General features: G+C 33.3%; 1 protein-coding gene across 2 annotated transcripts in view; it reads left to right on the top strand.

Annotated features, from left to right (window-relative positions):
• Window positions 1-27,652, top strand: part of LOC106459950 (rho GTPase-activating protein 18-like) — a 174,724-nt gene that overhangs the window by 8,952 nt on the left and 138,120 nt on the right. For both annotated transcript variants that reach the window (XM_022386920.1, XM_022386927.1), the window contains exons 2-3: window positions 21,592-21,768; window positions 23,936-24,001. In XM_022386920.1, the coding sequence (XP_022242628.1) occupies window positions 21,651-21,768; window positions 23,936-24,001 (184 nt within the window). In that variant the 5' untranslated portion in view covers window positions 21,592-21,650. The remainder of the gene's footprint in view (window positions 1-21,591; window positions 21,769-23,935; window positions 24,002-27,652) is intronic.

The following is a 27,652-nucleotide window of genomic DNA, read 5'->3' on the forward strand; positions in this document are numbered from 1 at the left end:
TACAGTTGGAACTTCATTGTATTTAGAACTTGGTTATAAATACAACCTTCCTTTGTCTATTGAAACACTACATTAAAAAAAAACAAGTAAAGAAAACTTTACAAAAAAAAAGGAAGTAAATATAGGGATGGTTAATATAATTTTTTAAAAGTAATGCAAACAAGATGTTAGGGATGACATTTGCATCATCCTTACATAATAGCATAAGCAAGAACAAACTTATAACAATATATACACATATATACTGTATATATATAATTATTCAATCTCACTTGAGTTTAATTTATCCTGTTTTTATCTGTTAATATTCCACTACACCGTGTGCCTGTGCTATTATTTAAGGATGATGCAAATGCCATCCCCACCATCTTGTTTACTTTGTTTTTGAAGGACTGATATTAACCATCTCTACAATTACTTCCTTTATTTGAAAAGTTTTCCTTTTTACTGGTAGCCCCCCAGTGACACAGCGGTATGTCTGCAGACTTATACTGCTAGAAACCGGGTTTTGATACCCGTGGTGGGCAGAACACAGATAGCCCTTTGTATAGCTTTGTGCTTAATAACAAACAACAACAACTTTACTGCTAAATTAAGTCCTTTATAAAAGCTGCTTTTTAGAGAATTGAACGTGTTTCTTTTTCGATCTGATGAAATAAAATCTTTTAGGAGAACGTTTCAGATTATACGTCATAAAAATCCTGCCACCTGCTTGCTTGTAGTTTGATTAATCACAATTCAAACTGTGTGTTGGAACAGCACTTTTATACCAACACTAGCTGAGAATACCCGTTAGGAAGTAAAAATTAAATAAAGGACAATGTTAGATAATATTCTTCTTCATTCTTGTACCCCAGTACCACAGTAGTAAATCTCAAGACTTACAAAGCTAAAAACTGGGTTTCGATACCCGTGGTGAGCATAGCACAGATAGCCCGCTGTGTAGCTTTATGCTTAACAACAAACAAACAAAACCTTCTTTCATTTGTTATTAAACCCTAATGACTTCATTAGATGCTAATTGCATACCCTGCTTTGTGAAAGGCAATAATTGACTCATTTAACTGAATAAGTACTTGTGTCTTCAAATTCAAGGTCAAAGTCTGTTTAAAAATTGAAAATGTGCTATATTTCGAGATGTCTGTATCTATCCCCCCCTTCTCAGGCAAAAATCCTAAAACAAAATTACCCATATACACACTGTCGGATACTTTCCAGTTACCATACAAAAAATTACGACAATCAAGTCATCCATCTATGGATGATACAAAGAAAATGTCTATAGGAAAAAAGTGGAAATGTACCCTATTTCAGGGCTCTTTTATTCTTCATCACTGGCAAAAATCCTAAAACAAAATTACCCATGTACACACTGTCGGATACTTTCCAGTTACCATACAAAAAATTACGACAATCAAGTCATCCATCTATGGATGATACAAAGAAAATGTCTATAGGAAAAAAGTGGAAATGTACCCTATTTCAGGGCTCTTTTATTCTTCATCACTGGCAAAAATCCTAAAACAGAACAGACCAAGTATACTGTCGGACAGCTTCCAGTTATTATACAAAAAATTGCGGTAATCGAGCCAGTCAACTCTGAATGATGGATGCTAACATACACATAATAGATCAGCTTTATAGTAAAATTAATGTAGCAGAATGCTACTTGGTGATTGTTGCATGTTTTTTTTAATTATGTCCAAATCTACATTGACATACGCATATATTCAGTCGTGTATAAGTATAGAGAAAATATGTGAGGAATAAGCAGATTGTATTATACCTATTTTATCGTTAAATAATTATTGGTGTTGTTCTTTTTATAATGTCTGTTTTATGCAATAACTCAAAAAAGCACCATTATTGTGAGACTTATTTGATTGTTTGGTGATAAGCACAAAGCTACACACTGTGCTGTGCTCATCGCGGGTAACGAAACCAGAATTTAAGCGCTATAGGTCCTCAGACTTACTGCTTAACTACCGGGGAACATTGAAACCTGTAAGAACAGACGATAATATCCTTGTATTAAGATAAACTCAAACGTAAATAATGATGATTTAACACATCAGTTTTCAGTCGAGTCACGTAACAATTGTCAACGTCATAGTAATAAAAGAACACAATATCGTGTGTATTACTTAGTGGAAAACACACTAAATGGAACAAACTGTCAGGAGTCTTGATGTTGGAGAAATAGATTCAGCACATTCGTGTGTCCTCTTCAGTCTCATGTTGCCTTCTGACAGAAAAACTGGTCAATAACGCTTACACGACCCAGGAACTTCGAATTCTCTTAAGAACAAAGGAAGTCAGGAAGTTGGTTACCTTATTGTGACCTTGGCAGGTGTTAAAATTAATCAGGCTCTTGATTAAATAACTTTTGGCGATTTTTCCTGTTTATGTAGTTACATGTTTTGTTTAAAATTATTTTTGATTTCCATTCGATATTTTTTTCATCTTCAGATGTTATTTTATTTGAAATTAAACTATCATTAATGGTGTTTTGGTATTTGTATTGGATTATAAAGTTAGTATTCCTTAATATTTTCAAGAGTGACTCAGTGCTAGTTGTTTAGCTAATATAAAGTAATTTCATATTATCGTTGCCTAGTCTTTCTCTGTCTTCAGATGGCAGTCTGTAATGAAATGTTGTGGAGAATGAAGTTCTTTGAAAATAGAAACAAATGTTGTAAATTTCATGTTCAAGCGTTATCGGATGGTATATTCTATAGGTTCTAACGAAAAATATTTTGACCTGTTTATGGTGGCATGAAAAGAAGTGAACATAACTTAAAGAATATGTCAGTTTACAGTATACAGAGAAGAACATTTCTATCTTTTCTATGGTTATCAAATATTCCAGGAAGGTTTGTCGTTTTTCTCCAATTCAACTTTAAATTGAAGTAGTACTTTTATTAAAATTAAACAAGTAAGTTTTCGAGTAAATATGACTATTACTTAATGTTAGTCACAGTCATGATTTACAATTATCGATTGTTCTGTTCATAAAATAAACTCGACATATTGGGTATACAAATCTATAATTGTGTATTGTGAATATATTATTTCTATGTTAAAGATTGACAGAATTTGATTGCAGATATGAAGTAACATGTAACGTTTCATTGATAAAAACTTACTTGACATCTTGTGGTGTTTGAAGTTCAGCGCACATAGATGATAGAGTATGTGATAACGGGTTTAAATATATTTTCTTTCTTATAGTTGTCAGATATAAAAGCGCAGGGTTAGCGTAAATGAGCTAATGAAACAATATTAAGTTACGAATATATATATATAGCAAATCAAACAGAAAATTGATTTGTAGTTGAATAAATTAAATAGTAACTATAACACAAACATGATAATATTGTCAAATTATTTTAATGCAAAGTAAAAAAAGTACTGAAGGAAATTACATACAGGTGGGTATACGATTTCACCAAATGTTTCCGTAAGCTTCATACAAATAAAAAGTGATTTTTAACTTCATTCTCTCTTTCTCTTTGGGTTGTATGCTTTTCTGTGAAGTTCATGATATTTTGAAGACTGTAGGTTAAATGTTAAGTTAATAAAAAACAATTTTGTTTAGACCTCGCTCTGCCTTTGATAAATAATTGTATTTATAAACGGTAAAGATTGAAGACAAAAATTGTTTGTTTGTTTGAAGTTAAGCACAAATCTATACGATGGGCTATCTGTGCTCTGCCCACCACGGGTATCGAAACCCGGTTTCTAGCGTTGTAAGTCCGCAGACATACCGTTGTGCCACTGGGGGGCATTTAGTGGGGATCTGAAAAGAAAAAGGATTCATCTGTTATCGGAAGGTTAGGGTGCTGTATTGTGCAATATGAACATCCCAGATCTTGGTAAAAGTTATATGAACAGACAGAACTGATAGCTGCGTTCTTTCATCAATCAATCTTAGTTTGATATTCTATTATATACATAAAGTAAATTTTATTGGATGATACTAATTGTCAGTTATTTCAATATGTTTAGGTTGCCATCTCGTGCGAGCGCTAAAATTCAAACTGTTTTTGTGCCATAAAAACGTATAGCCGGTGTTACACAGTTTCGACTTTTATTTTCCTGGAAATCAATTGAAATCAATTTATAATTTCGGAAAAAAATAACTTCCTTTACTGTAGACAATATAAACACTACACAAATGATAAAACAATCGTAAGATTGTTTGTTGGCTCTCATTTTTGTATTTAAGTGCTCTAATATATAATGCTTGAGATATATCTATCATGCAGGAAATTATAAATATGGAAATATTTCTATTCCAATAAATTTGAATTTGCGCTTAAGGTTTTAAACTTATTATTAAACGCATAAGTACGATACTTAATCTTAATTTAGTATGCTTTCCATTATGCCGAAATTCTAATTAATTTTGTCCTTTTGTAAGAAGTGTGGTTTGAGAAGAACACCTGATGCGCTGAGACTGTTTAACAATTACGTCATTTAATCTCTAACCTATAAAACTGGTTCACAAAACACCGTTTCCTGCTTTACTGTTTCCCAGAGTTTTTAGTCATTGACCTAGATAGCTTGTATTTAATTTTCTCGAAACAGTTACACCATCAAGGCTTGCTGGAAAGCGTGTGTCCGTTTTGATTCAGCAAATATTGTTAAAAGATCAAAGTGATGGCAAATACTTCTTTGTATTTAAAATAAAAAATAAAACTTGTCAGATTTTCATAAGGGACTTGAAACGTTATAGAACCTGCTCAACACTTGAACGAGTGGGTTAGCCAAGAAAGAACGTATGGATTAGCGTTTCTCTTCAAATGTAAGGTAAGGGAGCAGTATGTTCTTCATACTTGTTCGCGTACAAATGGAACGAAGAGCTTGCTCTATACAAGTGACTATCTTTGAACAGAAGATGCGAGATTTTGAACTCTTCTAGTTATCTTCTATAGGAAGATAAAGTGAAGAGTTCTTGCTATGTGGCTCACCATCTTTGAATAGGCAAGGCAATGTTACCATCTCTAGACAAGTGAACTGAAAGACCAGCAATCAATTTTCACCATTTATACGCAGTTTGCAGTCAATAATGGTTATCATTTTTATACAGAAGAGATGAGGATACTAAGTTTTACCAATTAACCTCTAAACACGATAGGTAATGTAGGCACAATCCTTAGATAAGTGAGCCGAAGCATCAGGGCCTTATTGATCACCGTACTTTCCCAGGAAAGATGAGGATTTGCAGTCTACAGGCCACCCACGATAAACGTGCTAGATAAAGTGAGGAATCAGTATGCTACTAGTCACCGTGTTTTTAGGCACATGTGAGTTTTTAGTTTTAAAATAAGTATTAAAGTTGATAAACTCCTACATGTCTTTTTACCAGAAAGAACTCGCGCCACAACGAGGCTTTACTACAATGTATTCCACTTTATTATTCAGATTTTGGATAATCAACTACTACAAACTAAGAGACAGGAAAGTTAACACAGTTACTCACCAAGAGGGGCTTGAAGCCGAACATGCTTGTCATTTAAGTCGTGGGGACGTTATAATGTGACGGTGAGGTCAATCCCACCACTGGTCGGTAAACAGTAACCCAGGAATTGGCGTTGGGTGCTTCCGGCCGGTTTCCTTCCTTGTGGTTGGCAGTTCAAATTTTGGAAGGCGGCAAAGAATCTTAATAGCAAGAAATTGTACAAATTCCTAATAGAATGTTCGGACAAAAAGCACCTTAAACAGTAAAGATTCAGTTCAAACAACACTTTAAAACCTTTATTATTGACTGCTAAGTCTGTACACATATAAAAAAGCACGAATATTAGATTTATAAGGAAAATAAAATCCGCTCAAAACGGCCCGTTTGTAATTCTTCTTCTTATCATTATTCTCTTGCCAGCCTAAAACAAAAACAGCTTGGTATATTGCACCCAAACCGTTTGTGGAATACTAAATAAGGTACTGTGAAGGCCGTAGGGGTATTGAAAAGTCAGTTTATTTCTTCTATATGTTACATAACATAAAAAACATTATAATTCTAGTGTAAACGAGGTTATCATTACCCCTTCAAGTTAGCTTTTTAACAAATATCTATTGCTTCTTTAAAAAGCTTAAGTACAGAGTGAAACGGGAATTATCAGCAAATATATGAATATTAGATGACTGTAACATGCAGATACTCAATGCTTTGTACACTATACAATCAGTGTCTTTAAGGAGCCAACCCCTATATTACTTATGAAGTGAAGGAGTAAAAAAAATCAATACACGTAATATTAAATTTTTTACACACATTTGTAGAATAATTACTTTAAATGACACGAAGGTTTATTTAAAGCGATGCTTCACAAAACGTAATTCTAGGTAACAGCATGAAACCAAAATATGGGTTTGTAGTTTGGGTAAATAATGTCTACAGTGTCTGCAGCCTTGTTTCCTTACTTTTTACGATCCCTTTTTGCAGGTTTTTAAATTCCCAATTTTTTATTTATCTCGTGAAAATATGCTCTTGATACTTATTGACTAGGGCAATATAAACTCCAAAATATAGGAAAGTTGCAATGACTTAAGGAAAAGAAAAATGCACATGGACTGACGTTATGGCTGTGGGTCAACAGATTATCGCTTTTTAATTAAGTATATATGTTATGGAATTTTTAAAGTTTAACATGACAATACTTAATATTGTCTTACAAATTCTAGAAGTAAATAAATATATAAAAGACAAAGATACTTTGTAAACAAAATTTTGCTAATAAATTTTAAATCGTAATTAAGAAATAAACTGTCTTATGTACGAAATTTAATAAGAATATCGATGATCGTGATAAAAAGCCAATCTCTGTTAACACAATGTATTATTTAAAAAATCTAAAGTAAAAACTGTCAACCAAAGTCTTCTGGTGGGACATTGATAACATTACGGAATTAAAACGCTAAAATCCAAGGTTCAGTTCCCCAAGGTGAACACAGCAGATAGCCGTATGTGGCTTTGCTGAAAAAACAAACAAACTGTCAAACAAACTGCTATTAAAAAAGTATATCATTTTAAATCGAAAATGGAAACCCACTCCTAATTTTTCCCAATGGCTGCCTGGAGGGGTTACCTGTTTTAACCACTAGCACCACTAAACAGTACTCTTGAAATGGAACAGTGTCCCCGAAAGTGTTCTGTTTCAAGAGTAAACAGAACCAAAATTAAGAGTAACAAATATTTATATTTCTTGCTTTTGAAATTCGTATATCATGCTGTATTGTAGTCTAAACAGTGCACAATTCTTCTCGTGATTCATGACATGCGCACATTTTATTGACGTTAGAACAGCAGAAATTGTAACGTTAAGCGTCCCTTATGTGATGCCACTTTAGTGTCTACTGACTGAATGACTGACAACACAGTACTGTTTAGTGGTGTGAGTGGCAAAAATAGGTGACCCCTCTAAGCGGTCTTCGTCCCCCTTTCAGGTAAATTAGTACATTTGCAAAATAGTAATGGAAGAAACTTCATGATACTTGTACACCTGTTGTGAGGCATATTCCATTAAATTAAAAGCTTTACAGCTTTTCATCTGTGTAGCTGTTTCAACCACTTTAGTGTTTCATATTATCGTTACTTTGGTGTTTAACTAGCATTTTTCTTTAAAAATACACAAAATGACTTTTTGGACAAAATCAGAGGATAAAATCGTATTATATTGAGGATGAAATATGGGGTTTGGTTATTTTCCCATGTACAGCACCTAAAACACGTGTGACTTTAATGACCAGGTCGGAGACCCTTAGGGTTCAGGTAATGCCAGCCAACCAGCTGTACGCGCTTCATCATGGACGTTGTTTGACTTTGAACTCTTATAAAAACGCCTACAACTGGAAGTGCAGAGTGTGTTCAGCAGCATTGCCCGGTAATCGAGGCTAAAGCTAATAAAATAAAGCTCAAGGATATTAAAAACAGAGTGCTGAGGAATCTGACAAGTTAAAGCTTTCAGTTCGTCTCCCTTCAAAAACAACCTGTGTCTAAAAAAGGAATAGATAATGAAGACATGTAAAGTAAGCTTTTATATTTAAAACATTGTGGTTTAGCCTCAACACCGCTCACGCAGGTACTTCGTTAGTTTAAGTAAAAACAATATTCTGAATTTTGTTTTCGAGTAAAAGGCCCTAGAAAGCATCCCCCTGATAACGATTGAATTGTTATTTAATAGATATACACAAAACTTAGAATTGAGTTGTGATTTTTTTCTTCGTAGACAGTGAATATATAGAAACTACAAACGTGGTTAACTAAACTTAAACTAAAAACAAGCAAGTCTCTCATATTAAAAATACCAAAACTCAAAGTTTATTTCATTTATCGACTGAATTTTAAAATGTATATAAAACACACTTTGTTTGTGAATTTAACTGATACATTGCCTGTGGGAACTGTTGTTTACTGCATCTGATTTAATACATTTTTTGCCAGAATTATGATAGTTTCTGGGATTTTTACATTACGTATATATAAACTTGCAGTGACAGAGAATTTTTAAAAAAGTTATAGGAAATTTTTCAGAAGATAAGAAATAAATAAAAACACATTTGGTTATCTTTTCATGAATCAATATAACTATATTTAGTTTAGCCACTTATCACATAAATTTATATAACCAACTAGCATATCTGTGTCATAAAGATAAAAGTAATAAATTATCTGTAGTTTATATAGCATCTCCACGTCGTAAAATATATATTATTTGTGTATTTTTATTTTAAGTCGTCGTTTTCAATATAGATTTTATTATTTCAAATACGGCATTTTAAACATCTAGATTTAATACTATAAAATACTATATCCACAGTTCAAGTTTATTTTACAAATACATGTACTTATTTTAAATCCCCTTGTGGGTCATCGTTAAGTTTACGAACTTACAACGCTAAAACCCGAGATTCGATTTCTCGCGGTGGACGTAGCAGATAGCCCAATGTGGCTTTGCTCTAACACAGACAAACAAACTTATTCCAATCACACTTTAAAAAAGTACATAAGTGGCGCTTCAGTCGCTCCGGCTCCACTACACCAATTTTCATAACTATCTCAAGTTCTGTAATTAAATTTGAAGAAACTTGTAAGTGAATATGAAACAAAAAAGACTAATCAGAGTATTATTGACATTCGGCGTTCATGCACATAAAATACTAGTACACACACACACACACACACACACACACACACACATATATATATATATAATAAATAATACAAAGAGTGTGTGTGACCGCCATAGCTCCAAAAACCCACATAGAAAAGTGGTTCCTTATATTACAAATTGAAATCACAGACACACACACGTGCGTGTCTATGTATGTGTGATTGCCATAGCTCCAAGAGGAAAGACTTAGAAACCTGAAATTGTGCACCTATACTAAGTGAACCCTAAGGGTGTAGATCTGGGTATTACATATCTTATCAACGTGCGTGCGCGCATGTGCATCTTTTTAATGAGGCAAGCTAGCGAAAAACCACATAGAAAAGAAGTGGTTCCTTATATAATAACTTCGAACATATAGAAAAGCCAGTGCGTTTTGGTAATAATGCGTTCCAACAATGGCTTTTATGTCATATTGCTAAGCAACAAAAGTATATAGGTTATACTTTTATATAAAAACGAGTTCAGAATAAACACACTGTCAACCTAATAACCCGAACGAAGCCGGATACTTTCGCCAGTATATATATATCATTTTTTGACATCGAAAACTAAATAAACTAATTTAATACGGTAAAAAGTTGCTAAGGGTCCGAGGTGGGACACCTGTCCTTCCTTTAGACATATGCTCTCGGGTACCCAAGAATCTAAATATCTTAATAAATGACATATTATATAAATTAGAACAAAATAAGGACTTTAAAAATAGAATATAAACATATACTGCATTCAAAACAACCTTTCAAAAAACTCGGAATTAAGAAAAGCAGAACAAAAAAAAAAGAATCAGTCGAATGATCTCGTTTGTTTTTTCTTCCTTGAATATGTTAAAAGGTTACTTAACCAAATCAATCTGAATTAAAATAATCACTACCGTAGCTATTCTTCTGACTACTTGCTCGACGTCTTTTTTTTGTGACTGGAAAAGAGAGGGCAGTATTAACCATCGACATATAAACCATCTATCCTTTGAGGTTGTTCTCTTCCTTCCTAAAACCAAAAATAATGTCCGATTTCCAACGTTTCAGCCTAGGAACAAAGAAACATTGTGGCACAGCGGTAAGTCTTCGCATTTATAGTGCTAAATTCAGGGGTTCGATTCCTCTCGGTGGGCACAGAAGATAGCCCAAAATGGCTTTTCTATGAAAAAAAAACACGCATACACATACACACTAAATAGTGTGGCAGAACTCAAAGCTAGGTTAGGCTTGCTGCCTTGTCTCTACGGTAAATCTAATTGGCTTCGTGTGTTTTTGTAATGGATTTAACTACCTACATTACTGCTACCAAACTTATTTTCCAGTATTATATTTTAGTTTATTCGATCTTAAGTATAATATCTGTCTTGTTTAAAAAAATCATTCAATATAACTTTCTTCAGTCAAACAATTAAAAAATTAATAAAACTGTCATTGCTTCTCACTCCCAGGCCATTTTACTAGTTTGTTTTGTATATGTTATCACACTTTCTCCTCTGATATTTCCGACTTAAAAATCAAATAAAAACCTTGGGAAGGACATGTCGAAATTATGTTTTAACTTATTTAGAGCACAACTTTTCCTCGGTTCTCTGCTTTTCAAATCTACCACTCTCTCAATCTCATGACTAATTTCAAGAGAATCTGCTTCCCTATACTTACAAGTATTATACAGTCAGTTTAAGGGTTGTGTGTGGCCTGCTTCAAGTAATGTCACAAAATATGACTTCCCTTTGTTGTTTTACAGTCCTACTGATTGATGACACTGGTCCTCACTACCTGTTTTCAGATTTCACTAACAAAAGAATTTTAAAAGTTATCTAGTACTTTATCTTGCTAGTTATTATATTAATTCATCTTCACTACCGACATTACATTTGTACCCATGTTGATTTCTCTTTAAATACATCAGACAGCTAATGTAACCTCTACCCATGTAGTGGACAAAAGTTCCTTATCATCTTGTTGCATTTGCTGCTTAGCTCATGCAGAGGCACGAGTGATGCAAGACGAAATAAGAACTACACCATCACTCATAAACAACTTTCTTTCACACCCCAGTAAATTTCACGCTCTAATGTAAAGGGTACATGGTTGTAGTCCATGTTTAGTTTTCCACTAAGGTTTACTTCAATTACGGACTTTTCATTTGCTAAAATAATGACAAAATATATTAATATTTATTTTTGATCAGCTAGAAATTAACAACAGCAAACAAATCTTAGTCTCTCTGGCTTTTAGTTATTGATAGATTTCGAACTATCGATAATTATTAATAATGGCGAAAACGGTGTTAGTTTATGTTTGAAAAATATAGAATGGTGATATTCTTAATCTGGCCGGTTCTAATGCGTGTAACCTACACTTAGTCTGTACACATAAAATATGTGAATTAATGACTATAAAGTTAATTGTGGATTTTTGAAGTTTCTTAAAAACTTGAATATCAATGGTGTTGGAGTGAAGTGATTTACGTCTTAATATATTGAACATAATGCTGAACGATGAAGTGAGCGTTAGTTAATGAATACAGTTTGTTAACTACTAGCCAGTACGTCTTGTCGGTTTTTAGTTTGTAGTGCTGACTGGAGATGTTTAAACATGTTAAAAGAAATAGGTAAGACCCTCTTCTGCTCTGGAGTGTTTTATTTTATGTCTCAACGTTTTGTTTACATACCTTTATCAAGATATTATACAACAGTATTTGTATTTTATGGCAAAGCTACCAAGTCTATCTACCGTCATCCTTAATTATTAGCTACTGACCAGAAAGAAGCAGCTCCCTACCATACTAAGAGAATGGTTGCCACGCTTATCACACGTTCACAGTGTAAAGTGCGAGGATTATTTTGTGGCATCGCACAGATCCGAACTCGGCTCCAAAATCCAAAGTTCCATAGTAGGACCAACCATATAAAACAGAGTAAAGTATGAATTCAAAGAGTGAGGCAGTGACACCTGCAATTCAGAAACGTATATTGTTTATTAAAAAATGAACTATCATTAGACTACACTGTCTTCCATATTTCTGTTAGAATTAATGAAATTGGTCCTATGTGTTATTGTTAATGCACAAACATTGTGATCAATTATATTATTGTAAATTTTCATTGCTAAGTTAGGGAGAACTACCTGGAGAAGAGATGGGCGCTACTAGGTAACCTTCCTGAGAATCAGCGATGATGCATCAGTATCTAAGGTGCCCCAACGGCTGTATGCAGCTTTAGGGCTAACAAAAATAAAATGAAATAAAAAATGCCTACGCACGATCATGACGTATGGAACTTTGTACCTGTTACATATAGTCGCATTTGACTTTTTTTTTATTTTCCCATTGTTTCGTAAAGTTGCACCGGAGCAGACCTTATATTCCGCTATTTTCTACGCACATGAAGTCCAGAAATAACTTGTGAATGGCCCAAACATGGGGGTGAAAGTAAATGTATCGAAGCAGCATTAATCCAGTAAAATGCTACCTTTTGGTTCTAAAACTCCGTGGAAAAAGGTGTGTTTTGCTGGTGTTCACTTTGAAGAGATAATATTTAGTAATAAGTCTTATCTACTAAGAACGTGATAGAAATTGCGTAGGGCTTACAAATAAATATTGTTTATACAGTTATTATGTCAATATACATCCGCTGTTTTCTTTAAGGATATTTTATGATAGTTGAAACGTCAGGTTATTTTTTATTAAGTGTCTATTGTTTCTTCTTCTTCTTCTTCCAAACATTATTAATGGTATAATTATCCGGCCGTCGTTAGGTGTTACATCAAAAATTTGTATGCGTCACAACCAGAAAGTTTTTGTGGAATTACCAGGATTCGAACCCCCGAACCTGTGATTGGACGGCCGGCGAATTTACTGGTCGAAACGTTGTGAAAATAACAATACACATATCAAAGACGAGAATAATAGTCCGAATAATTATACTATTAGAAATACTAACATCTCGTTTCAATCGTTCCACAAAACTTTATTCTTTTAAACACTTTTCAATCGACGCCATTCCTTCATTTCTCGGCGGATTGATTTGAAACTTGATAGGGTTATACCTTGGTTAATACGACCAGATACCTTTTTATTTATTTTTCGTGATTTAGGCCTTTGTAGTTATTTTATGTGATGAAAGGTCAAACAATCCCAAAATATATATTTTGGGCTCCTGTACGGTCATATTTACAGTTATGAAAATGAAAATTGGTATAAATATAAATTTTCATGCGCTCGACACATTGACATAAAAAGTTGGATTTGTTCATTTTGAGTCTTTTTAGGGATCAGAGCTCACCAAAAAACATAATTTTGGGGTTTTGGTCAATTACTCGGCCATATTTTGACCAATTTATATGATATTTGGTACAATGATACTTTTCTACAGGTTCCACACATTGATAAACAAACAAGGTGGACTTGCCTATTTTTAGTAATTATGTGGAGGGGGGGTGAAGATGCCACAAATAGCTTAAGTTTAGGGTTTTTTGACAATTACTCCGCCGTATTGCGGCCAGTTTCCATGAAATACTTTTTTTTAAGGTCCCATACATAAGCATACAAAAATGTGGAATATGCCCAGTTTTGGTCATTTAAGGGGATCAAAAGGTTAAATAAAACAATAATTTTAGGGGTTTTGGTCAATTACTTAGCCTTGTTTCGACCAATATACATGGAATTTGGTACAAAGATACTCTTTGCAAGTCCAAAACAAATATATAGACAATTTTGGAACTTTTGTTTTTTGCTTAATTTTTAAGCGAGGAAAGCACATTTTGTGGTTTTCGTGTATGTCAACGAACAAAACGAATAATTTGGTACAAAGATACATTCTTGCAAGTCCCAAGAAGTGATAGAGACAGTCTTCTGCTTTTTCACGATTTTTCTGGTGTTGAAATTGACCATGTTGGGATTGCGTGGCGGAGACATGTTGCATTTGCCCGCGAATGCTGACCGTTGTAATATTGATTCAGTTGTTGAACGTTAATTGCCAAAGAGAATATAACACAATAGACAGGTATGTATATAAGTTAAATATATTGTTTTAAAGTTAATTTTGAATTTACGCATTTAAATCTAAGTTGGAAAATCAAAGCCAGTTCGAGTTCTTACGAACACGTTTTTTGTTTGTTTGTTAACTGCTATATGTTTCACGTTCACTTTTGGCAGATTGTTTATTGTTTACGCGCTTGCCTTTATCGTCTTTGAGTGCTAAAGTAAAACATTTACTTGTCTAGCCGGATCCTGAATGTGTTGTTGGTACTGAGAAGGTCAGGGGATGATACAGATGTTGGATAGAAGCTCACTATGCAAGCATAATTTCTCACCAATATAAGACACTAGGTTGTAGTATAACTATTTAAGTTATTCATGTTTGCTTGCTGCATTTAACAGATGATTGCATGATATTTATAGCGTAGGTGTGAAACATGTTAGTAGCTATTGTTATTAACTTCTGATCTAAGGAAGCTACCTACATAAATAAGACATAAAAATCAATTATTTAATAATAATAACTGATTAACAATCCTGTTCTTACTTTCTTACTTAGAATGCATTATTTCATCAGTTGAGCACCCTCGTCCGTAAAGTAGTTAAATACACTACCTAGGTGCTTTATGAGGACATTCACACACACACACACACACACACACACACTTGTATTTCTATATGCAAAGTAGACATTACATGTGATGTGTTAGATTATAATTATTAGTTTAGAATGTAATTACGAAAATGTACTCATGTCATGTATAGTCTTGAAAGACAATAGACAAGAGTATTTATAGATTTCCCTGACTTTAGAAGTGTATGATAGCAGGTTCCATACTATTAAGCGCGTTATCAAAGACCATTTCTTTGATTAGTTGTTCAGCAACGTTTGGATTAAATTTGAAAGTCGCATTCTCCACCGCTTTTCATTGGCGACATCTATTGCATGTTATGGTTTTGATGAATGACTGTCGAACAAGACATCTGGCTATTATGCGAAAGTTGGTTAAACCAAATTTTAGGCAGGGGTTTTAATAACATAGCTATACAGTGTAGCTGGATAATAGTTTTATAAAAGTAACACTTCACTTAGGTAGCTAATTTACTAGGATCTTAGCGTTTCATAATACTTCTGTACTGAAGTGTCCTGTTTAAAAACCTAGTTTATTCACTTGTATTAGATACCAGAGTTACGATCATCATTTAGTATTGCGAAATGATGACTTATAATATTATACAGACGATTTTGTAAGTCACACATATATATACTTAGAGAGAGAGTGTGTCATTATAAAACGAAAACATGCTTAAGTTAATATTTTAGCCTGAAATAGAGAGATAATATAAAACAACAGGGCATCTATAGTCTTGGCCAAAAAAGTTTGCATAATTTGTAACAAATAACATCATTATTATCAAGATGGAATACAAACACACTTAGCGCTGTCAAACTGAGAAATGCATGTTATATTATACATTTATTTATACCAGTTGTATAATGAGACAGGTTCTATGGACATCATAAACGATTTATAAGAGCAGCAAACATCCTATTTGAAACCTGTAGAAATTCAGCATTTCACCTATCACAACAAAACCTTGCCAAAACATATATAATAAAATTTAACATCCAATTATTATAAATAGCATCTGTAACCTTACATCAGTTCATATTAAACATTCAGTACTTGTTTGGTCCTCCTCGTACTCTAATAGCCACCGCAAGGCGACGTTTCATGCTGTCAATGAGGTTATTGTTGTAATACACTGTGATTTCATCCCAAGTTGTCACTAGAAAGCACTGCAACTCAGCTACAGTAGCAGATTTAGAGTCGTGGTTAGTAATTTTTGACTCAGTTCTGTCCAATCAATGGATTACAATCTGGAGATTTTTTAGTCCATGACAATCCTGTAACATCCTCCTCGTCGAGATAATCCAGTACAATACACGCACTGTGGGCAGTGGCATTGTCATCCTGGAACACAAAGTTATTGCCAAACCTTGCCCTAACATATGCCAGAAATATCCTCTCCATGTGATGCATGTAGGAGGCGCCATTGACATTTTCCTGGAGGATATGAGGAGCAGTTTTGCCACCATGAAAGAATAGCTGCCCAAACATGTACTGCACTACCTCCTGTTGGAATGCGAGGAATCCTACCATCACCTTTAACAAGCCGGAAACTGGACTTATTTGAAAAGATGACATGTCGCCAATGTCGTAACTGTACGTTGGGATGCTGTCTTGTCCAAGTAATACGGTGACGGGGGTGATTCTGGCTAAGATCGGTTTGCAGATAGCCATTCTTGCAAAATAACCTTATTTGGTTAGTCTCCTATTCACTGTTCTTCTGGATACTTTTAAATGAATGGGTGTATGCCATTCCTGTCGTAAGGTGTTGGAATACTTCTTTCGACCTTGACATGTTAACCTTATCAAGACACGGTCATCTCGGGCAGTAGTTTTTCGGCGTCTACCAGTAGACTTTCCTGTAGTCCGATGACATTTCAGGATTCTGGATACGGTACATTGGGGGTACCCTACTGTTCTGGCAATGTCCATTTATTTCATATCATTTTCAGACAGGCGAACAATTTGACGCCCTTTAACTTCTGGCACGTGACGAGGCATGACTCTACAGTAAGTATAAAGAAACTGTCTGAACAATGCGTTGATCTGTTTCGAAAAACACTATACCAAAAGCACACCCTTTTATACAAAACAAATGGGTATGTGTGTATATTGACGAAAAACAACTTATACACACCAGAATAACAACTCGTACATGTTTATCCGATCATACGCTACCTTCTTTGTTAATACTCGAACATTTATTCAATAACTACTCCGTGCATGTAGACAATAACATGAATATAGAACAGCATGCAAACATTTTGGCCAAGACTGTACATCTTCGATGAAATTTGTAATCGTGATTGATTATTGTATGTGAGTAAACACGCACACACGTACTCACACACACAGATATATATGTATAGGACAAAAATGTATGTAATATTAAGTTTGATTATTAAAACATACGATATGTACACATTCGTCTTTATTTACATACATGTAAACATACTAGTGTGTAATGTGTATAAATTGTGAATTCTAAGTTCTCCTAAGAACTAGACCAACAATATACCACTGCCAAGTACCATTTCTTTCTAATGGATAAAGATATTTCAAGACTAAATCTTTAGAATGATGTCGGATAAAAAAAGGAAAGACTTGCCATAACTATGCGTTTCCTATAGTTGACTCTTCTAGGAAGTATGTGGCGACTATTTATTCATTACCATGTGCAAACCTTTGATAATTTTAGTTGTTTTACAGTTTGTACAGTCTTTAATATTTTAGTTAGCTTCAACTTGTAACCAGATACTTTGGAAATGCAGCTGAAACAAGCACTATAAGAACCAATCTATGCCTCACTCATGGTCTTAACAGAATTCTTACTGTCTTTTTTCTTTTTTGGAGGCAGAAGGGGGGAATAATTAATTGCTTTCATTCAAAGTGACCACTTTGGACACTTTTCTCGATTTGACCTTGGCTATACACTATTTTTAGGAATGCTTCCAGGAAGAACTCTCGGTTTACACTTGTGCTTCTTATATTCCTTGTGTGTTGTGAAACTATGTATTTTATTAGAAATTTCATGAATTCATTACTAATGTGTTGGGCCTGTTTATCCCTTACAGTGATCCACAGTGACAGTTTGCATCATTATACTTCGCCTTGGGGAACCACTTGTTATTTTATAGGAGTTCATGATTATCACATATACTGATCCACACTGACAGTTTGCATCATAAAACTTCAGTTGATATTTTATAGGATTTCATATATATAACATATACTGATCCACACTGACAGTTTGCATTATTATACTTCAGTTAATATTTTATATGATTTCATAATTATAACATATACTGATCCACACTGACAATTTGTATCATTGTACTTCGGCTCAGGGAACCAGGTGTTATTTTATAGGAGTTCATAATTATCACGTATACTGATCCACACTGACAGTTTGCATCATACAACTTCAGTTGATATTTTATAGGATTTCATATTTATAACATATACTGATCCCCACTGATAGTTTGCATCATAAAACTTCAGTTGATATTTTATAGGATTTCATATTTATAACATATACTGCTCCACATTGACAGTTTGAATAATTATACTTCGCCTCAGGGAATCAGTTATTTTATAGGATTTCATAATGATCACATATACTGATCCGCACTGATAGTTTGCATTATTATACTTCAGTTAATATTTTATAGGATTTCATAATTATCACATATACTGATCCACACTGATAGTTTGCATTATTATACTTCAGTTAATATTTTATAGAAAACTTCATAAAAAAAAAACGAGTATAAATATCCCGATAATCGTCCGTTAACACTATGTTTAAGTTAACACCTTGATTTTACATCTTTTTTTTTATTATTTTCTTTGTATATATTTCACTACGTCTTTGCTATTTGTTCCAAAAAGTATCGTATGTCCAGGACGTGCCTCGGAAAATCTTGTGTTTCGTGATCGGACGCTTGTTCCTGCTCGAGTTGAAATAGGCATGAAATAAAAAAGGATTGTTTGTTTGTTTCTTGTTTAGCGCAAAGCTCCACAATGGACTATTTGTGCAGTGTCCATGGGTATCGAAACCCTACTTTTAATGTTATAATTCAGACTTACCGCTGAGCCACAAAGGGTAAAACAAAGAAACAAAACGATAACAGGTATGTTAAAATCGACCAGTTACCAGTTAGTAACATATTTATTCTTTGTCATTTCACTTTTATGGCTTCTTGTAAGTCTTCATGACTCTGTCACGGCATTAAAGAAGGAGTAAAATAAAACGCTATATTCGCTGATAACTATTTTTTTAATGTAAGTATAATATCAGCACTTCAATAAGCACTACATCTACATTATTGGATAAAACACTAACGGTTTTACTTTCAAAAACGAACTCCTGCTTGACATAACTACTGTTAAAAAAACTTTCGCAAAATTCGTTGTTTCAATACAGATATAAGGTGGAAAAATGATATCGTCTTATGAAATGTTCTCGCAGTGTTCATGATTGGATAGAAGTGCCTTGGAGTTGCAAAATATGCATAACTTCTTGTGTAAACTTTTTAAACATCAAAGAACTAATAGCACTTTGATGAGAGAACTACTTCAGAAAACTTGTCGTGTTATATTACATCAAGTTACGACTTAACAAGCTTATTCAGTAAAAAAATAATAATAAAGATAACTTGAGCTGACCCAAACTTTTGGAAACACTGAGGTTGTCTTTCAAATGTTGTTATTTACTTTAGCATGTCGCGTGATAGGAATTTGGTTATTTGTTTAACCTTAAATTTTAGTTTTTATTAATTATGCCAATTTTGTACAATACTTTTTTAACATAAACCGTAAATTTTCAAATTAGATTTTTATCACCATTCTATGTCTGACTATTTCTATCTGCTTAGGATGATGAATGTAAAAGTTCTTTTTTCTACATTAAAAATAGTGAAATACAAACTAACATGTTTGCTTAGGACCACCTATAGGACTGGTGCTATTTGTTAAAATAAGTCCAAGGCATTTTCAGAATAAAATTGGTAGGAAGTCCTTTAAAATATAATACATATGTATACTCTTAAAATAATAGAAAGTTAAAAACAGAAAACCTCGTTTGTAAAATCGAGACTTTACCTTTTGATCGAAATCTAAGGGCTAACTTTTAATGACTTGAGTTTTGTTTTTCCAAAAACAATTTTATGTAAGTAAATTCCTCCCTTTCTCAATAAAAAAAATATGAAAATGTTGGTTTTGTCAACGAGTGGCAACGATGATAAAAATACTTTGATGGACTTTAGTTTGAAAAGGGAATGTGATATGGTCACAACACTTAGTTAACGTTTGTATCTAAAAGTCAAAAGATGTTGTGAGCAGCAGTCATAGCAGAAAAATTGTTTTTTTTTAATACTACATCGTGATGTATTTCATAAATAGACTTATTAAAAGCGAATAAAGCTGATTTCAGTAAAAGACAGAAGCTCTAATGTAGATTTAGCTCTATGAGTTGCGCAAATTTCATCATTACATTTCATCTCTGGAAACTAGCTAATTTTTTGTATGCTGAAAAGTGTAAGAAAATATGAAAGTTCATTTTCAGTTTGCGAGCTTTAGAGGATAAATTTACATATTTGTCTGGGTGACTTTGATACGGCATCCCTTGTGGCTTATGGAAATAATACGAACCGTAATGAATCGTAATGAAAACTTCTATTCAAAGCCAGTGTCTTTTTTTTTCAGGTAACTCTACATTAAATAACATAACAGTAAACGAACTTTAACATTTCTTTTGTCTCTCAGATAGACTGCATGAACATCAAACTTGTGGATAGGTTGCACGAGTACTCATTGTTAGTTGGATTCTCGTCTAGATTAAAAAAGCTAATTCATGTTACCGTAAGCATGAATAAAATTTACCATGAAAGTTGGAATAGATAAGTCACACAAACAAGCACCGTATAAGTCACACAAACAAGCACCGTATAAGAATCGTGTTTCTGTGTATGATGATTATAGTAAAATCTCCGGAACTTCATCTCTGTATACAATTTTAACTCTACTCTAGCTGAGGGTACGAGTGAAGGAAGCAAAAATTATATAAAAGACAGTGTTAAATAATATTGTCCTTTATTTTGCTATCAAATCTCTAATGGTCTCATTAAATGCAAATTGAACCCCCTGCTTTGTGAAAGGTAATAATTGATTTTACTATTAAGCACTTGTGTCTTTAAACTCAAAGCCTATAAAGTCTATAAAAAAAAGTGGAAATATGCTCTATTAGCAACCGGAATGTGGATCGACTGATCCAGGACTCGAACACGCTCGGAACTTTTCACTGTGACAGTAAATCTTGTAGCACCGATTGCTGGTAGCTGGTTGTTTTGTTCCTGAACAGTAGTTTCAAATTAGGAACAGATATACCTAAGTCCTAGATATTAAATAAACAACTCGCAGCAAAGCTACACGAGAGCTATCTGCGCTAGTCGTCCCTAATTTAGCAGAGAAAGACTAGAGAGAAGGCAGCTAGTCATCACCGCTAACTCTTGGGCTACTCTTTACCAACGAATAGTGTGATTGACCGTTACATCATAACGCCACCACTGCTGAAAGAGCGAGCATATTTAGTGGAACGGGGATTCGAATCCGCGATCCGCAGACTGCGAGTCGAGCGCCCTAACCACTGGTCATACCAGGCCATTCCAGCTGTTAGTATCTTACTTGTTGTTGTTATGTAATCAGTTCGTCATAGTAACTGTCAGTAAATACAAATGTACTTTCTGTAATGTAGCTACACACAATATCATATCGTTCGTACATGTTGCAATTAGTAATGACCGATAAAATATGTCCCGTTACAGATCGGAAAATAACACGTAAACGTTATTTGCTCAACCTAATCCTTATAATCCTTGTTGCCATGGAAACAGTTAACAGTCAAGAATTCGAGGATTACTGGAACGAGTTTCGTGTGCTGGAGGAAATAATACAAAATTACGATAGTGACGAGTTTTATGATACCTCAAAGCCACCAGAAGGTAGATATTTTCATTTTTCCTTGAGAATAATTTCAGTAATGCTGGGTATTTGAGAGAGGAAAAAAATTATCTGTTTATTATTTTTTGTCTAAAAATCAAAGCACGTGTTCCTGTATTCATTTTTATTGATGCTATACATTATCATGTGATGTGTAGTTATTTTAATGATCAATATTTTAACCAGAATAAAACATTTTGCCTAATTTATCGAATTTTCCCACCCATTATTATACAATGCATCAATATATTTATATAATAGTTTAAAAATAAATCCGTTGGAGAAAGATGATCTGTGGTATTTTCACTATTGTGAAACTATTGTCATATATTTAATTTAATGTGATATATGTATTCCAAAAAGTTAATTAAGGTGTTCTAAATAGTTTTCATAGATAAACGATAGTTTCTTAAATACCTTTTAACTTAATCAAATTAAGAAAACCTCAAGTTCTTGCTTCTGTGTATTATGTATGACCAAGTTTACTTTATGCCAAAATATCTCTCTTCCCTCCTAGTTTTCAAACATGCGTCCCTAATATTTTGATAAGCCTCAGATGTTCTCAGTACTTTACAGCGTATACCACAAGAGGATTACCGATGCAACGTTTACTTGAATAATGTCAGCACCGACATTTGTTCAGTTTCATAAACAATGCATGACACAGAAAATCGTCTACTGTAAACGCTTGAGAAATTCCATGAGTCTGCATCCCAGTGTTTGGTTCAGATTCTTAGACAATCCTCTACTCAAGTTTTTGGAGGTTTTGTAAGCTTCACGTTCATTCTATGATGCAATACAGTAGCTGCAACACTAGCTACTCAGTATGTTTGCATCACTTTTCCCTCCTTTACCGTGCCAATGACCATTTTTTTCTGAGAGCTTAGTAGCTGAAAGCCTGTAGTTACAGCCCAGCACTGAAATAATATCAGCACCCAGATAGATAGATATCCAAGGAAATGCAACTTGCTTTTCAGACCGAAAATGGTGTGTTTCATGTGTTGGTTCTATCACTAAAGCAGGCAGCAACAATGTACTAGACTGTGTCTGTTATACCCCATGGAACATTTGCATGTTTCAAGATATCATCACCCCATTCTCAACATAAATGCATGCAGCCCACTGATCTTCGGCCCAGTGACTGACATTGGATAGTTTTACCGCAGAACTGCTGTTCACTAGTGAAACTGGGTGACCATTTCCACAATAGGTTCATCTCTGAAACCAGGTTGGAGTACAGAATGCACACATTAGAGGCCCTGAACTATTGCACATGAAGAAACACACAGTGAGATATTATTTATTTCATGTATTTGTTAAATTTCATTTTAATGTGGATAATCGATAAATTACTCCACATGCAGAAAGCTATCGATCTTATAAAATTCATTAGTACCCACAAAACGCTTGGATTGTTACAATAATTACGCACATTTGGTGTGTATCTGTTTGGATTGTTACAATAATTGCGCATATTTTACGTGCATCTGTTTGGATTGTTACAATAATTACGCACGTTTGGCGTGTATCTGTATGGAAAGAGAGTTTTTATATTTATGTTACACAGAATGATAAATGAAAAACATACATGATTATTATGAACAAGTGATTTACTGAATTAACACAGAAAAATGCACCTAGGTTGAATCTTCAATTCTCGGATTAAACGTCTACTTAAAATTACGCTGTAAAAAATGGTGAAACTTGCGTTATATACTTATTTTTTAAAAAAGAGAAAGAGTGGAGTTAAAATTTCATGTAAAAATTGAAATGATCAGGCGGTGGAAGCTAATATGACGTTAAGTAGGAGGGAATTAAGTGCAACGTGAACCAACTTGTCAGCAGTACGAGATCAACCTTCTTATACAAAATGCTACTAATGCATGTCCAGTACAACAAACGTGCAACAACACTTAAATATTGAAAATTAAAACTGGGAATATATCACACGAAAGTATTAAGAGTTTGTTTTATTTGGTCTTCTAAAAAAATTTTAACTTTCCAACACTCCCAAATTTGGACTTAAAGTGTATTAGATTCGTGTCCCATGACATGACTCCCCCGCTTATATGTTGCAACATCAATTTATGTATTGCACTTGTATATACACATATCTGGCAGAAAACATTCTGGTAAATGGGCTGACTTTATTATCTGTTGTATTAACAGAAGGAGAGAATGAAGCAGACTGGTTACGAGATGCTGGATTTGATGTTGAATCCTTACTAGAAGAAGGTAAGTGGATATGACAGTAAAACACAAAGATAATTATTCGAAGAAGGTAAGTGGATATGACAGTAAAACACAAAGATAATTATTCGAAGAAGGTAAGTGGATATGACAGTAAAACACAAAGATAATTATTCGAAGAAGGTAAGCGGATATGACAGTAAAACACAAAGATAATTATTCGAAGAAGGTAAGTGGATATGACAGTAAAACACAAAGATAATTATTCGAAGAAGGTAAACGGATATGATACGCTATCGAATGACAATAAAATATAAAAATGATTTTATGGGAATTACAAATAAGATCAGACATTACAGTATAATGTAAATAGTCCATTAACGCACAAAATATGCAGCATCAGCCACAACGTATTATCTACATCGCTAGTTATGACTTCATAGTAAAGGTGATTCAGTCAGATGAGTTATCTTCTATTTGTTTATTGGGAAAATAAATATAAATGAAATGATAAATTATATGTACACAAGAAGAACGTAGAAAAATTACTCTTTGAAAAATGGACAATTAAAGATCCTTCATACGATGAAAGAACAAATATACCGAATACTTACTGAATATTATGGACTAAAATAATTTACGTAATCAGTCACGTGAATCTTTGGTTAATTTTTTATTTATCTGGCTACTAAATGTTTTTAGTAACAAAATGCATAATTAAGTTGTATCTATTTTCAGTTCAACAGATACTCTGAAACTGGATATATTCAATAATTTTCGTAGTAATCAAGTCTTTCGTTTAAAAACTGTTCTTATTTTCACTCTTTGCTGTTGTTCTTTATGAATAAACTACAAGTAACTTCTGCTTTCAGTTAATTGTTGTGTTTGTGAAATACACCCGAATATGATTTACAGCTGTTCATGAGACACTGAAAATTTTACAAAGCAATAGCTTGTAAGTTTCTTATTTTGAATATATTCATAGGTTCGAATTTTAATAGTGTATTGTTTCTTTTCAAAATGTGTTAATCTCAGTACAATTATTGTCTGATACAAGTGCAATATATTTTAGTAATGATAATTACAGCAAGATCCTCACAGTTATATACACCTATTGGGTGAACCTTGAATTACTAGAACAATCAAAACGGTTTCTTTGTAAGTTAATGCAATACTGTTATCGTGTGTAGCACGGATTTATTTAAACAAGTAAATTCTACTTTAAATTAGTGTATTACAATGCACTGTATAAAATATGCGCTGTGTTTTACTGATTTTGAAAGTTTTTGAAACGATACTAGTTCACTGTACTTATCATATCATTCCTAATCTGAAAGCAATTAAAAATGATTCAGTTTAGAGCATATACTATTGAATTCCATGTACAGTCTTAATTCATATATTAGCACAAAGTTTGAAACTTACTTCATAAGTAATATAGGGGTTGGCTCCCTAAAGACACCGATTGTATAGTGTACAAAGCATTGAGTTTCTATATGTTACAGTAATCTAATGTTCGTCTATTATTGGCTGGTAAGTTCTATTTTACCCTGTACTTAAGATTTTTAAAGGAACACCAGATATTTATAAGAAAGCTAACTTGAAGTGGTAATAATAACCTCGTTTATACTAGAATTATGATGTTTTTTAGTTTGCGTAAAATATAGAGAAACAAATCGTATTTTCAATACCCCTACGGCCTTCGCAGTACCTTATTTAGTATTCTACAAAAGGTTTGAGTGCAATATACCAAGCCGTTTTAGGCTGGCAAGTAAATCTTATCATAATGGAGCTTGCGATGTATACGTCCAAAACTCGGATCTCGGAAACTACCACACCGATCATTACCAATCATAATTGGGTAATATTATTATAATTATGCAGTATTTTTATAGCTGAGCAATAAATAAAACAATTGAAATTTCCACAAAAATGATATGTTTCAGATCTAAATAATGAAAATTACAAAAAAAGGAGTAAGTTTCAAATATAAAACAATCAAAAAACAAACTTTAAAAAATTATTTGTTTTTCTTTAGTGAAAATCTCGTGTGTGTTGCAATATAAAAGCAAGGCACTTTCATTGATAATTGCGTTTACGAAGAAATACTTAAGTAAAATCTACTTTGTGATGTAATTCTGTGATGATAACTCATTTTTAAATTAAAATTTCAATAACATTATTTTTCTTATGGATGGTTAACATTATTGAATGTCAAGTATGAGTACATTCCTGTAGAACTGTCAAAAAATTCCAGAAAAGGCCGCAGACCCAATAGCCTTCTGTAGGAACTAGCAGTTATACCTGCCCAGAGGGCAGATATTTCAGCTATTAATAATAATAATAAGAAGAAGAATTGCAAATTTTGAGCGAATTTTTTCCATTGTACTTTTATCATGCGTGTTTTTTTTTTGTTTTTTTGCATTTTTATATGCGTACAGCCTTATCAGTCAACAGTAAAGGTTTTAAAGCGTTGTTTGAACTGAATCTTTACTGTTTAAGGTGCTTTTTGCCTGAACGTTCTATTAGGATTTAATGGTTCATGATAGGGAAGACGAAGTCTTGAGGTGTTTCTAAATTTTACACAGCTAATGCAAATAGAAAACTTATCAAATATATTTCTGTGGTACATGTCTAGCGATATCTGTAGATATCAGAGTCATATGTTGTGGCAATTTGCAGCTATAAACCAGGTGACCTATCTCAAGGGTTGAAAATGTTGTGGTTATCGTTAAGGGAAGAGCCGATGATAATTATCTATAAGTTTTGAAAAATCGTAGTATTTTAGACTAATGCCAAGAATTCTAAAAATTTCTTGAAAAAAATAATTGTTCATTTATGGATTAAAATACCAAGGGTATAAATCTTTTCAAAGTAACACTTGTATGTAAAATTTAGTTAATTCGGTGTAACCACTAATTTCTGATTAGAGTGAACGTGAAGCTGAAATGAAGATAATAATCCTTTTTACCTAGTCTGATTGACAATTTCTAAAGTGAAGAAGTAAATAACTTAAAATTCTTAACTCCATCCTATTATATACTAATCACATAAATTCTATCTTTTTTTTTGTTGTTGTTGTCTAGATAATGACTATTTAAGATGAATTTGTTAAATTTACCGATGGGCTGAGTTATAAAGTATTACAAGTTTGTTTGTTGTTGTTGAGTGCAAAGCTACAAAATAAAATATTTGGCTTTTAGACACCGCAGGTATCGAATCCCAAATTTTAGCCTTAAACCCTCAAACCGTTTACCCACCAGAGAAGGAGGCGGTACTGTAAGAAGAAAAATAATAAACTTAAAGCCATAAATATTCACTTAATAATGCAATTACTTTAATACGAATTATTTTATTTGAAAAAAACACTATATCAACTTTTATCAGGAAGTGCTGTATCACTGCAAGTAAACACTGCTTTAACATTGTGTCTTCCATTGAATTTTAATGAACGAAAGATTAGAAGGAATAATCCCTTTTATCAGTTCTAATTTTGCAGTGAATTACTGATACAAAAAATATAGCCCCCAATGGCACAGCGGTATGTCTGCGGACTTACAACGCTAGAATCCGGGTTTCGATACCCGTGGTGGGCAGAGCACAGATAGCCCATTGTGAAGCTTTGTGCTTAATTACAAGCAAACAAACAAAACAAAAGATATAAATAATATTAGTGAATATATATATATATATATA

Source organism: Limulus polyphemus, unplaced genomic scaffold (assembly GCF_000517525.1).
Source record: "Limulus polyphemus unplaced genomic scaffold, Limulus_polyphemus-2.1.2 Scaffold31, whole genome shotgun sequence".
Taxonomy (NCBI): domain Eukaryota; kingdom Metazoa; phylum Arthropoda; class Merostomata; order Xiphosura; family Limulidae; genus Limulus; species Limulus polyphemus.